This window comes from Panthera pardus, unplaced genomic scaffold (assembly GCF_024362965.1).
Source record: "Panthera pardus isolate Hobbes unplaced genomic scaffold, ASM2436296v1 HiC_scaffold_10, whole genome shotgun sequence".
Lineage (NCBI taxonomy): Eukaryota > Metazoa > Chordata > Mammalia > Carnivora > Felidae > Panthera > Panthera pardus.
The window spans coordinates 8,040,561-8,055,771 of record NW_026526655.1 but is presented as its reverse complement, the minus strand read 5'-3'; the positions used below and the strand labels follow the sequence as shown (position 1 = coordinate 8,055,771).

Genomic DNA, 15,211 nt, shown 5'->3' with positions numbered 1-15,211 from the left:
TCAAGTAGAAAGGACAATTTGATAAAGAACAAGAACTCAGAGGGTAGCAGGTATAATTAAGTGCTATAACCCTGGGATAATGAAGTTAAGAGGGTAAATTAAGGTTTGTTGGGGGGAAGAAAGACACTGAGTCTGGTCTCTGCCTTTCATTCCATTCTTGAGCCCCCAGATGCACCCTATCCTCCAGCCATGTTTAGTTGCTACATTTCCCAAAGACGGTATATTCTTGTGCTTCAGCGCTTAGCACATCCTGCTCTACTCCGCCTACAACATGCATCCCACTCCCAGCATGCTCCTTAAAGCCACAGTGCTACGCCAACTTCCTCTCTAACTGTGGTCCCTGATACACCCTGAGGCAAGGCTATTTGATCCCTTCTCAGTGCACCTGTACACGTTTACACCTGCATCACAGTACTTACCAGAATGCAAGCTAAATTCCACTGGCACAATATTATTTACCCCTTCTCAGTGCTCAGCCCATAATTGGCACTCAAATGTGTGTTGAACCACAATGAGTATCAGAGAGCAAGTCAGAGGGGTTGACTAGAATTCTCTCTCTCAGGCTGAGCAACCAGAAAGCAAGGCTCAGTGAAGAGTATCCAGGAGCCAAACATGGAGAACTGCTCACTGAGGATTCAGAAGGCTGTCGAAAGGACTACTTAGAACTGGAGCTCGGCAAAAACAAGAAGCAAACCAACTAACCAAAAAACCCCCCTTCTCCCTAAGGAGAACAGCTAAGTCAGGCAGCCGAATTGCAGGTAAAAACACATTAGAATTTAAAAACCCATTCTACTTGAAGTTGAATTCATGACTTGGCAGAGTATCTGTAAATTATATATGGGCATGTGGTTCATTACCTATAGTTTGAGGAATTTCAAGGTAAGTAGAATTTCCAGGCAAAGTGCCTGACTCAGCACATACTGATATATGCTAATGTCTACCATGGCAGACCAGAGCAAAAGGAGGCAAAGCTTCAACACCAAGGTCACAGGCATGAAGAAAAACCTCTCTCTTCTCATTTCTCTGGGCTGGAAGCAGCTGCAATGACCAGAAATAAACAAAGGGAGTTTCTATTTGGTGGTATCCTAAGCATTTTCATCATAGGAATGCCTTTCTTTGCTCTGCTTTCCTAGTTTTGGGTTGTGGCTTTTTCTTTCTTCTTCGTGCTTGCTTTTAACACTCTGCCTTTATGATCTCTCCCCACTCAAACTCTCTCCATGCTCACTTTCTGAACTCATTTCCTTTTCTTGCTCCCACCTTCATTCTTTTACATTTATTTATTTATTTATTTATTTATTTATAAAGTAATCTCTACACCCAACATGGGGCTTGAAATCACAACCCTGAGGTCCAGAGTCGCGTGCTCTACTGACTGAGTGGGCCAGGTGCCCCAAACTTTTGTTAATTCTTTTTTTTTTTTTTTTTTTTTTAACGTTTTTTCATTTTTGAGAGGCAGAGAGAGACCGAGCATGAGTGAGGGAAGGGCACAGAGAGAAAAGGAGATAAAGGATCTGGAGTAGCCTCCAGGCTCTGAGCTGTCAGCACAGAACCCAAAGCTGGGTTCGAACTAATGAACTGCAAATTCACGACCTGAGCCGAAGTTGGACACTTTACTGACTGAGCTATCCAGGCACCCCGAACCTTCAATAATTCTTTCAACGTTTTTTTTTTTTAATTTATTTTTGGGACAGAGAGAGACAGAGCATGAACAGGAGAGGGGCAGAGAGAGAGGGAGACACAGAATCGGAAACAGGCTCCAGGCTTTGAGCCATCAGCACAGAGCCTGACGCGGGGCTCGAACTCACGGATCGCGAGATCATGACCTGGCTGAAGTCGGACGCTTAACCGACTGCGCCACCCAGGCGCCCCAATAATTCTTAAATATCACTTCTTTCAAAGCCCTTCTTGTAGGCTTTTTCTGCACTAGCACTGGTTACACAGAGCAATCTGTACATATCCTTACATTTATAAGAACCAATTCTAATTCACAGACATTTACACATCTTTCTCTGCCCCAAAATTTCCCAGTGATTTTCCCTGTGGCATCTTTTCCTGTTTGTGGGGGACAAGGTGAGAAAATATAAATGGATCCCTGAGAAACCAGGTTTCAGTATCCTTGAAACATAATATGCAGCACTGTAATCAGTGGTGATGATATCCCTGTGAAATAATACTCTAGCCCTGGCAAAGGCGCTGTGTTTGGAAAGCATACAATCAAAATTCAAACTGGCCTGGGAAACAGTGGAGGCAAGTAATTTAGTAATGAGAAAAAGATCACTATTTGAAATATAACACAGTCTTCTCACTAGCAAAGTCAAATGAAACAAACCCTTTTTCTTCTAACAGGTCAATTACTCTACTGATGTGTGCAGTTATGTGCCTAAAACTGGTCAGAAACAGGCTAGAATAGACATAGCCCTAGAGATTCTTAGAGATCCACTTTGCATTTTTATTTGCTTCCCAGAACCTCCTGATTGAAGAAGAGATAATACAAGGTCCTTTCCCAAGGATATGTTCCTGAAAGTATCAGCCACTATTTCTTATATACTATTTGGAGGCAGAGGGATATTGCTTTGAATCTAACCAAAAGCCACATTCAGAGATCTGTGAATTTTACCTAGATTTTAAAAAATGCTAGTATTGAGAGGGAAATCAACTTCCTCAAGTTATAACCCTCTTTTTTTTTTTTTTTTAAAGATTTTACTTTATTTAAAATGTTTTATTTAGTTTTGAGAGAGAGAGAGAGGGGTAGGGGCAGACAGAGAGAGGGAGACAGAGGATTGGAAGCAGGCTTTGCACTGACAGCAGAGAGCCCGATGTAGGGCTTCAATTCACAAACCCCAAGATCATGACCTGAACTGAAGTCAGACACTTAATGGACTGAGCCACCCAGGTACCTCTAAAGATTTTATTTTTTAAAGTAATCTCTATACCCAACATGGGGCTAGAACTCACAATCCTGAGATCAAGAGTTATATGCTCCATAGACTGAGCCAGTCAGGTACCCTCTTCAAGTTATAATCCTCTTAAAAAAAGAAAAGCAAAAGCAAAGATGATTTTGGTTTTCAAATAGGACATAAGTGTCATGTAGAAGGCTTCCTTTGCTATCACTCTAATAGTCACTACCTCCCAGAACTGTGAAAACAAAGCTTCAGATTTCTAAGCTGGAGTAAAAAAGAATCACTAAGACTCTGGCTTTTTATTAATACCCTGAAACATGAAACCTACACATTTACAAAAGAGAAAGCAACCCTGAACTTTAAAGCAAAAATAAATAATTGAAACAATGCTATAGTAAGCATAATGCATTTGTAGAGCTATGGTTTTTAAAGTGAGTAGGCATGTATTATTTCACTCAAATTTCCTAACATCTCTGTAAAGCAGACAAAGCATTTTCCTTGTTTTATAGATGTTAAGCAACTTGCACAAGGTTAGATAGCTTAAATAAGTGATTTCCATTTTTTTAAACTAAGTAATCTCTATGCCCAATGTGGGGCTTAAACTCACTGCCCTGAGATCAAGAGTTTCATACTGTACCAACTGAGCCAGTCAGGCACCATAGTGATTTCCATACTTTATTTATTTAAAAAAAATTCTTTTAATGTTTATTTTTGAGAGAGAGACAGAGTGTCAGTGGAGGAGGGGCAGAGAGAGAGGGGGAAACACAGAATTTGAAGCAGGCTCCAAGCTGTCAGCCCAGAGCCTGATGCGGGGCTCAAATTCACGAATGGTGAGATCCCGACCTGAGCTGAAGTCGGAAGCTTAACTGACTGAGCTACCCAAGTGCCCCTCCTTTTTTTTTTTTTTTTTAAGGTTTATTTATTTTTTAAAGAGATAGAGAGAGAGAGAGCTAGCAGGGGAGGGGCAGAGAGAGAGGGAGACACAGAATCCGAAGCAGTCTCCAGGCTCTGAGCTGTCAGCACAGAGCTCTAAAAGAGGCTGGAACTCATGAACCATAAGATCATGACCTGAGCCGAAGTCGGACACTTAACTGACTAAGCCACCTAGGCACTCCACCCCTCCATTCTTTAATAAAGATCTATCTACTAAAGCTACTTTTCATTCATTCAGCTATTCATTTAAAATTGTTAAAAAAAACGTTTATCTTGACAGAGAGAAAGCACTCATGGGCAATGGAGGAGAGGGGACCGGGGAGGGAGGGATTAGGGAGAGAGGAAGAGAGGGAGAGAGAGAGATCCCAAGCAGGCTCTGTGGACGACAGCAAAGAGCCTGACAGGGGGCTCCATCTCATGAAACCATGAGGTCATGACCTGAGCCAAGATCAAGAGTCGGACACCTAACGGACTGAGCCACCCATCATTCATTTATTTATTTTAGAGAAAGAGAAAGAGTGTGCTTGAGCAGGGGAGAGGGGCAGGGGGAGGAAGAGGGAGAGGAGAGGGGGAGGGGGAGGGGGAGGAGGAGAGAATCCCATGCTGAACATGGAGCCCAAAATGGGGCTTGATCTCATGACCCTGGGATCAGGACCTGAGCCAAAATCAAGAGCTGGACATTTAACCAACTGAGCCACCCAGGCTCTTAAAGCCACTTCTCTAATCTCTGCTTTCCTAGGTCACAAGATTCTTTATAAAGCAATTTATGCTTGGGGCGCTTGGGTGGCTCAGTTGGTTAAGCGTCTGACTCTTGATTTCAGCTCAGGTCATGATCTCAAGGTTTGTCAGTTCGAGTCCTGTGTTGGGCTCTGTGCTGACAGCACAAAGCCTGCTTAGGATTCTCTCTTTCTCCCTTTCTCTCTCTGCCCCTCCCCTGGTCACACACTCTCTCTCAAAATAAATAAACTTAAAAAAAAAAAGAGTAATCTATGCTTGGTGACTTTATTTCCTCATCTATTATCCATTTTCAAATCTTGGCAGATTATAGTTAATTTGTTTCCCCAAATATCAGGTACTGTCAAAAGGCTCACCAATGATCATAAGGGATCATCAGATGTTCAGTAGAGTCTCAAATATTCATTCAGTCAATGAATAGTTTCCAGCAATTCCAAGGACTTGTTTTTAACCCTCCTTCCTCCTCCTTCTTGATCCCAAATCCCCGCTGAAACACTCTCTTTCTGAATTTTTCACATCATCATTTTTCTTCCTGTTACTCTCCCATGTCTTCAAAATTAAACTGCTCAACACCTACTCATCTTTCAAGATCCTATTCAAATGACAATTCTGAAGTCCTCCACAACACCTCCAGCAGCAGCCATTCTTCCTCTGAGATTCCAGAGCACTTTATGCTACTAGGCACTTATCACATTGTGTTCTGCCTGTTACTGTCCCTTCCTCTCTCCCTTATACAACTTCTTTGGATATGAAAACTGGTTTATCATTTTGCATTCGGTTAACAGTTTACATGGCACTTATAGATCCTGCTAACACGTGTCTGAATGAATGGCCAGTTAAGTGGCAGCCTAAGGCCAGAGCTCCTCTGCTTTTGCTCTTTCCACAGAAGATGGCTCAAAAGCAAAGGCTTAGAGTTAAATTCCTTATTTCTTATTCCATGAAAGTGGCCGGGTTAGATTCTCAGATTTAGTCTCTCTTAAAAAACCTTTTATTTAGCAACAACCTGTCCATGAACCACCCTTTCCAAGTAGAACTGTCACCCAGGTAGCAGTGCCACATATGGTATAGTTGTGCTGTCCTACCATCTGCCCATCCACTCTCTTGCCACCATATGAGGACACAGGGAGAAGGTGGCCATCTGCAAGCCAGGAGCAGAGACCCCTCTAGAAACCAAATGAGAGAGTATCTTATCTTGGACTTTCCAGCCTCCGAACTGTTGAGAAATAAATATCCATTGTTTAAGCTACCTAGTCTACGGTATTTTGTTATAGCGGCTCCAATAGACTAATACATGCTGCTTAAAACTTTCTGGAAGATGTCCTTTTCAAGTAACTCTAATCCCAAGCTACACCTTACTCTCTGTAACTGAGAGTTGAGGAAAAACAAAGAAGACCACAATAGAAAAGAATGATTTTCAAGTGAAAAATAAATCTGTAACTTAAACACCGAGGCAAGTTTCTAAACTCAAAATCAGTAATACAGAAAAAATTTCTCTAGAGAGACATCATGGTACACTGTAGAAAAAACCAGTTTATACAAAGATAAAGCAAGGTTTAAATTAAGGTTCTGCCTTTATCTCAGTGATAACCTCATCAATCTTTAATTTCCCATCTAGAAAGTGAGGATAGTAATGTATAGAATTGTTGTCATAATGTAATAATATATCAAAGTACTTTGAAAAATTGAAAAAGACTATAGGAAGGTCAGATATTATTAGGCCACCCCTTTTCTTCTTGTCATAGTTAAAGTGTTATTTATATTAGAGCTATTTTGTTTAGTTCTGTAGGCCGCATCTAAATTCAGAGACAATAATTGCTCTCCATGACTCTGAATCAGTGATCCACAATGCACTGAACAGAATACTTCATCAATACTGAGTATCTAGGAAGAGTGGTCTGAAAAAGAAAATGGAAATGATATCTTGTTTAATTATATCAAATTACAAAAAAATGTTTTGCCTATTTTAGGTGTAGCATATATCTGAATAGAAATACTTGCTGAAAAGAATGTTTGTTAATTAAGAATGACTGTCACCAAATCAAAGAAATGCGGTATTGGAAAAGGATTTGAGTCCTTCTGGAGACCATCTACTCTAACACCTTCTCTGATGCATGTATAATCTCCTGCTGCAATACTCTTGATGGACAGGAGCACCCATGTGCTGCTGAAAATACTTTCTGGAAAATGTGTGTGTGTGTGTGTGTGTGTGTGTGTATTTTTTTTTCTTTTCTTTTTCCCCTCAAGGTAATTCTAATTGTTAGAAACTGGGCTAAGTAAACCTTGTCCCCTATAATGTCTACCCTTGAGTCTCATACTTCTCTGAGAGCCACATAGAACATGTTTACTTCTCTTTGGAACAGTATCTCAAGCTTCAGAAGAGAACACTCACATCCTTTGCCTCATTTTTCATCTTTAGGTCAAACCTTCCCACTTCTCAGATCATTGTATGTATGACATGTTTCTAGTGCCTCTCCTCTGGGACAGCACCACTTAACCATGACCCCCTCATTGTAGACCAAACAAATTCCTCACGTGTGGGACTATTACCTTCCTTGCCAATCACTGTGATCTTTATGGACATGGGACTGTAAGAAAATAGATTTGCTTTTCCTCTCAGCTCCAAAATTATCAGCAGGTCAAAAGCAAATAAAGAACACTGCTCTTAAAAATCTTAAAAATTAAAGTTTAAGTATTCAAGCAATGACTGGCCTTTAAACTACCTTCCTATGATGCTAAAGCTCAGGAATAGGGACAAGTCCATACATTCAGAAGTCAAGTTCTCCTCTGTCATGGGGATTTGAGGATGCAGAATGCTGACAAGGAAGGCTTGTGAGCCAAAAGTGAGGTCAAGTTTAATAAGAACTTAGGGCTGCCAAACCGCAGCACTGTTGCTAGCCCTCTAACAAATACTTTGACAATACAGCTAGAATTTTTCATGGGAGTCTTACCATGTTCTGTTCCATTTCTCCAGAAGTTACTATAATTTTCACTACAAACCATATATAGAATCCTGAAAGAAATTTAGAAGGTCTGAAGAAGACTATAAATATCTAATTATATTCCAAAATCTTCCCCAAAATGTGAAAGTAGGAATACCCATTTTAAAATTCTAAGTAACATAATCAATAGGACATTATATTCATTTAATCCGTTCAGGATAATAATAACAACTTCTCAGAGTCCATGCTTGAGGATCCTGGAAAACATACTAGCAATCACAATCTACTTGAAATTAAAACTCATTTTTAACACTTGGCAAAGGCATCTATTAGGGAATACTGATATTCAAGAAAAGTTTGACGGTCTACTATTTTTTTTTTTTTTTAAAGTAAAGTAAGCTCTATGCCCAGCGTGGAGCCCAACGTGGGGCTTGAACTCATGACCCTGAGATCAAGACCTGAGCTGAAATCAAGAGTTGGATGCTTAACCAACTGAGCCACCCAGGTGCCCCAGTCAACTATTTTTAATAAGGAAATCTAAGTGAACAAAAGATCTAAAGCCAACTATTTTTGACTGGAAGTAAAGTCAAAGATCAAGGTGCTATGAGAAAGAGGATATGGGGGATCCAGGACCAAACTATGGACAGGAAATGCAAAAACACAAGTGAAAAATACTTTCAGAAACCTTCTGAGCCAAACTAGCTCTTTTTCTGTTGTCATAAATTGAAATGTAATTAGTTCCTAGAAAACAAGAAAACACTAGGCATACATATTTGCTTATTAACTAAATCATTTCTTCAAAGAGGCAAAACAGAAATATTATGGTTTCTCAATAAGGAGAATAACAGCATGAAGGCATTGGTTTATCTCAGGAAAAAAAAATGGCTTTCCAGTAATACTAACATCATGGTTATTATCATAATGTTAGTAATTATTAATAAAACAAATAACACAGTTAACATTTATTACTATGTGCCAGGCACTGTACTAAGTACTTTATATGTGCAGTCTCATTTAAGGCTCATAACAACCCTCTGAGGAAATTAAATGGATACCGAGGTTCCGAGTTTGAATGCTCTGTGTAGGGTAACAATAGTGGAGGCATTAAGTCTGAACCCAGAGTCCACACTCTTAACCACTGCTCTATGCTCTGCTTCAGTTATGTGTAAACTTTTGTAGGTCTCAATTATTCTCCATAAAAGCTATACATACACAGCAAATGAAGCAAATGAAGTCCCTTTCCATCAAGAGTTGCCAATACTGAATATTATCAATTGATTGGTTGTTTGTTTATTTATTTATTTATTTATTTATTGTAGACTCCGCACCCAATGTGGGGCCTTGAGGGGGCACCTGGGAGGTCAGTTGGTTAAGCATTCAACTTCATCTCAGATCATGATCTCATGGATTGTGGGTTTGAGCCCTGCGTCAGGCTCTGTGCTGACAGCTCAGAGCCTGGAGACTGCTTGGACTCTGTGTTTCCCTCCCTCTCTCTCTGCCCCTCCCCCACTCATGCTCTGTCTCTCTTTGTCTCTCTCTCCTCAAAAATAAATAAACATTAAAAAAATTAATAGGGGCCCCTGGATGGCTTAGTCGGTTAAATGTCTGACTTTGGCTCAAGTCATGATCTCATGGTTTGGGAGTTCAAGCCCCATGTCGAGCGAGCTCTCTGCAGACAGCTCAGAGCCTGGAGCCTGCTTTGGATTCTGTGTCTCTCTCTCTCTCTCTCTCTCTCTCTGTCCTTCCCTGCTCATGCTCTGTCTCTCTGTCTCAAAAATAAATAAACATTAAAAAAATTTTTTTTATTTATTAAAAATACTCCAACGTGGGGCTTGAACTCATGACCCCAAGATCAAGAGTCACAGGCTCCACCAACTGAGCCAGATAGGCACCCCTATTGACAACCTTTTAAATTTTTGTCAATTAATTGGGAAAAAGGGATAGTTTGTTGAGTTATTAAGGTTGAATATCTCTTAACTTATTCATTGGCTATTTTTCTTCTGTGAACTGTTCATAGCCTTTGTCCATTTTCAGTTAAATATCTTCTTGATTTGGAGGCAGTCATTTACATTCTAGATATTATATTAACTTCTGGAATATAAGTAAATAGGAATGATTAGCTAATCTTCAAAGAAAAAGTTAAATTACTACTTCATACCTTAGACCAAAGCAAATTCCAAATGGAGTAAAAATAATAAAATCATAAAAGCATAATTTTTCTTACGGTAGTCTGTCAGTTTCTTGATATTAATAAAGTTGTACAGTTGATTCTTGAGCAATGCAGGGGTTGAGGCATCAATTCTCCTCACAGTCAAAAATCTGTATATAAGTTTTGACTCTTCAAAACTTATTAATAGTCTATTGTTGGCTAGAAGCCTTGCTAACAACATAAACAGTCAATGCGTGCTTCATGTGTTTATATATATATATACATATATATATACACATATATATAGATAAGAATATGGCATATATTCTTATATATGTATAAGAATATGGTATATACTCATATATATATATATATATACATACACATACACACACACAGCATATACACTGTATACCCATTCTTATATATATGAATATATACCATATTCTTACAATAAAGTAAGGCAAGAGGAAAAAAATGTTATTAAGAAAATCGTAAGAGAGGTGCCTGGGTGGCTCAGTCAGTTAAGTGTCTGACTTCCACTCAGGTCATGATCTTGAGGTCTGTGAGTTCAAGCCCCGCATAGGGCTCTTTGCTGACAGCTCAGAGCCTAGAGCCTGCTTTGGATTCTGTCTCTCATTCTCTCTTTCTCTGCCCCTCCCCTCCCTCAAAAATAAATAAACATTAAAAAAATTTAACAAAAAAAAAGAAAGTCATAAGAGGGGCCCCTGGGTGGCTCAGTCAATTAAGGATCTGACTTCGGCTCAGGTCATGATCTCACAGTTGGTGAGTTACAGCCCCGCATTGGGCTCTATGCTGACAGCTCAGAGTCTGGAGCCTGCTTTGGATTCTGTGTGTGTGTGTGTGTCTCTCTCTCTCTGCCCATCCCCCACTCAAGCTCTGTCTCTCTCTCTCTCTCAAGAATAAACATTAAAAAAAAAATTAAAACAAAAAGGAAAATTGTAAGAGAAAATGCAAAAAAATAAGGAAAATACATTTACAATACTGTATACTGTAGTTATTGAAAAAATTGTCGCATAAGTGAGCCCATATAGTTCAAACCCATGTTGTTCAAGGATCAATTATATTTATTTTGAGGAGGAGCAGTTTGAATAGGTAGAACAGTGCATTATACAGACTACCCTAGAAAACTAGTATAAAAGGACTGTGATACGTCTATGTCATGGAAAGCAATTAAAAATAATTATCTTTGGAAATTACGAACATGGTAAATTAAGTGAAAAAAGTAAGTTACAAAATAATGCTTGTGATTCTATTTTTATAAAAGCAAATACATTACATTAGCTACATTGGAAGGCTGTATTAAATTATCAATAAAGGTCATTTCTAGGTGGCTGGAGTTTGTAATAGAAAATTTAAATACCATTTTATTTACTTTGTAAAGATTATATATATATTAAGTAATCTCTGCACTCAATGTGGGGCTCAAACTCATAATCCCAAGATTAAGAGTTGCATGCTCCATCAACTGAGCCATCCAGGTGTCCCTAAATATTTCTTTTCTTTTTCTTTTTTTTTTTACGTTTTTTAAAAATTTATTTTTGAAAGACAGAGACAGAGCGTGAGCAGGGGAGGGGCAGAGAGAGAGAGGCAGACACAGATTCAGAAGCAGGCTCCAGGCTCTGAGCTGTCAGCACAGAGCCCCACATGGGGCTCGAACCCACGAACTGTGAGATCATGATCTGAGCCGAAGTCGGACGCTTAACCGACTAAGCCACCCAGGCGCCCCCCACTAAATATTTTTTTTAAGTGGGCTGTATGCACAGCCACCCAGGCGCTCCCCTAAATCTTTTTTAAAACTGCACAAGAACTTAGAGTTCTACCACATATCATCTGTGTAAATACATTCCAGGTGGATTAAAGAGCTAAACATTAAAAAAAGATGAAAATAAAGAGTATTTAATTAATCTTGGGATAAGGAAGGTCTTGTTTTATCTGTCTGTTATAACAATTCACTTAATCTGTATGATTTTTATCAGTTTGAATATTAAAAAAATGGATGCAAAATGAGAGTTGAATGACTAGCCCAAGGTCAGGAAGGTCTTCTTAAGACACAAAATGCAAAAGCCATGTGCAAAATATTGATGAATTTGAAATGATAATTTAAAATTTGCTTAACAAAAAAGGAGATGAGCAATACATTGATAAAAAATAGTTGCAATATACAGAACAGGCAAATGATTGATATTAAAATAAAAACACCTATAAACCAATAAGAAAAGTAAAAAAATCAAAAGTAAAATGGGCAAAGGGCAAATTTACAAGCAATTCACAGAAAAGAAATTGCCAAACGGAAGATTTTGCAACTTCTCTAACAATAGCTAATACATAATGCTTACTAGGGATCAGGTGTTTTTTTAAATGCTTTTAGCTATCAACTCATTCAATCTTCACAACAATCCTATGAGATAAGTACTATTTTTATCCCTGATTACAGATGAGGAAATTGAGGCAGAGGTTAAAGGAGTTGCTCAGGGACACACAACCAAGAGTGCAAGGCTGGGATTCCAACGCAGACAACATATAGCTCCACAGTTCGGAATCACTCTTAAGCACCATGCTATATTGCCTGTCCAGGGATCTAGGTACCCAGGGAAATACAAATTAAAACAAGATTTCATTTGTCTAAATTGGCAAAAATAAAAAAGACATAGTCAATGTGAAAAATGAGTATTGTCAACACCGTCAGTAGGAGAGTATCTCGGCACTTTCTTTTTGTAGAAAAAACTCTTACAGAAACAGATACAAGGAAGGTTTAGAAAAGCAATTTACCCAATAAAAGGTGGGCGACAGGTCGTTTGTTTTACTAAAATATTGTTTTTTTTCCTCGAAGGTACTAGCAAATATTAGAACTCTTTTCCTTTTCTCTCTTAATCCTCAGATGTCAATAAAGGGTACCAGACGATGGCATCTTATTGGTCCTATGCTAACTTTTTTATGTGGCTGCTTCCCTTGAGATTTAATCAGCTCAGGTCAAACCTTCTCTGAAAGCCTGTTTCTTGACACACTAGCGTCATCATTGAACTGATTAATTCACCTGCCCTTCTAGTGGGCTGTCGCAGGTTCTTCTTTCTACTCTCCTCCCTGTTTGTCCCTTAGCGTCTTTCTGCAAGAAAGACAAAGCTTTCTTTCTGCAAAGAAAGACAGCTGCAAGAGCCCAGAATGAGATGAGAAGTTAAACTTTCCCCTTCTGCTTTGTCTGAAAGCCATTTAAAAAATTCTTTCTTGTTTTCGGCAATACATCAATTCCTATCGGATAAAAACGTTGCTTCTGAAATCTCCCAATTCTCCACAGTCTCTGGCTTTACTGTCTACAGCATACCTGTTAAGTAACAATACAAATTCCTTAAGGCAAAAATGAAATCTGTGTCAGAGTTCTTCTAACACGTCAGCCATCCCTATTTACTTCTAGGTGCCATTATGAAGAGAAACAAGGAAAGGTGCATGAAGCGATGAAAGAGGCTGTCACTAAACTTCACCACGTGAAAGTAGGAAAGTTTACAACGCATGGCAGTACGCATAGGTGATGATGCCCTCTGTTTTTTCAAAGGAAGCACAGCAGGTCTGTTTCCGTGTGAAACTTCTCATTCGTACATCCAAAACATCCCGCAACTTTTTTGCATCTCTGGTTCTCACATTTACTACCAAGTTGGGTTTCTGACTGTGACAAAGCAATTAAAACCTGCAGGGCTGAAGTGGGCATTGTGAAAACACACAGGCGGCTCAGAGAACAGTCTCCGCCAAATCTGTTAGGGGAGGAGACCGAAAGGGACGACTACGATTTCGCTGAGAGAGGAATTTAAGAATGTTCCGTATCGTAGGCACAGGATGTAAAAAAGAGATTAAGGTCAGCAGGAAGATGTGAAATTGGAATGTACGGGATTGCATTTTTTCATCCGCATCATACGGTTACCGACCAACACTCCGTTAAAACACGAGGCTTCCTCACTACGTGAAGGAGAGAGGCTGCACAGGCGGCACCACAACAGGCCCGAGGCAATGATTTCTATATCCTGCTAAATCCTACCGTGTCCCCAACGTAATCAAATAATTGCTGGACAGCTCCACCCTGTCTACGCGTTAACCACACCGACGCGATCCAGCAGATACCTTTGCCGGGAGTCCCAGGGCAAAACCCAAACACCTGAAGGCATCTCACGCACGAGTTTAGGGTCCTCATTTCGCTGGACAGAAAAGTGAAAAGCTGAGAAAGCAGCAGCCACCATCCAATGCCTCAGAAGGCCAAGCCAGAATTAAGATAAGGTCGATCCCGGACTTCTCTTTCCCCACCTTCCTCGGCTCCAGTCCTGGAAGGAGCCACAAGTGAGGCAGAGAAGTTGTGGAAACAAGGCGGGGGTGGGATGGGGTGGGGTGGGGTGGGGTGGGGTGGGATGGGATGGGATGGGATGGGATGGGATGGGATGGGATGGGATGGGAGGAGAACCCGGGAGAGTTTCACACAAGCATCTGCATTTGTCCCACACAAGGTCACTCGCTCCAAGTCACTTTTTCCTGCTCCCCCGGTGCTTCCCGCCAAATGGGCTGCTGGGCTCCGAGGCCAGCCCACCGCGCCCCCTCGGCCCTCCCCCGCGGGCCGCAACCCCTTCCCGGCCTCTGGGTGCGGGCCGAAGCTCGGAGCCAAGCTGGCCTCCCCGACACCCGTGTCCGACGCTCCGCGCTTCTCCCGGCCCAGTTCCGGGTCTCCTCCGCCTCCAGCCCCCGGGGCTCGCGTCAACGTCCCCTTCCTCCCTCAGGACGCCCCTTGCCCCGCCTCCAGCGCCCGGTCCCGCCGGGGGCATGGACGCCGTTCTTTCCCTCGCCTCCCGCCGCACTCCCGTCCGGTGTCCACCTGGCGCGACCCTCGCCCCCCGCCAGTCTCCTCAGAGAGCGACCGCCTCCCAAGTCCTCCCGGCCCCGCCCCGCTCCCGGGCGGATACAGTTTGAAGCCCCTCAGGATCTCCCTGGCCCGCTCGTCCTTGGCTGACATGATGCGGCGGCCGCCGCCCGCGGCTCTCCCACGCTGGCCCGGCGGAGCCTCGCAGACGGTGCCCAGGAGCCGAGGACGGAGCCGCAGCCCGGCCTGGAGACCTCGGGCGAGCAGCGGTAGCGGCCAGACCCGGACCGGCCTCTCCCTCCCCTCAGCTCCCGCTCCTGATCTCTTCTCCTTCCCCCTAGCCTCGGAGTGCCCGCCCCGAAGCCAATGGAAAGCCCGCCTCGCCGACTGGCAACCTGACCAGCCAATAGAAATACTCAGCGGCTTCGCGGAGGGGGTGAGGGGGACGACGAGCGTCAGTGGGAAGGGCCCTCCCCGGGAAGTCCCGTAGGACAAATCGTTTCTTAGGTCTTGTTGCCTAGAGTTTGCCCCAGCGGAGGGTTGGTTTCAAATCTGCAGAGGCTCGAGGGGCCCGCTCCCGCCGCTGGGCACACTAAGGTTCTGGGATGACAGCAGGTTGCACTGGGCGATGCGAAAGAGACTACATTTCCCAGCATTCCAGGAGAGTGCTCGGGGGACCACAGATCCCATCACGCAACAA

General features: G+C 41.9%; 1 protein-coding gene across 1 annotated transcript in view; it reads right to left on the bottom strand.

Annotated features, from left to right (window-relative positions):
* PDE6D (phosphodiesterase 6D) overlaps nt 1–15,201 on the bottom strand; it is a 56,666-nt gene extending 41,465 nt beyond the window's left edge. The window contains exons 1-2 of the mRNA XM_019445578.2: nt 15,105–15,201; nt 14,615–14,906 (exon numbers count right to left, since the gene is read on the bottom strand). Of these exons, the coding sequence (XP_019301123.2) occupies nt 14,615–14,906; nt 15,105–15,201 (389 nt within the window). The remainder of the gene's footprint in view (nt 1–14,614; nt 14,907–15,104) is intronic.
* Between the last annotated feature and the right edge of the window lie 10 nt (nt 15,202–15,211).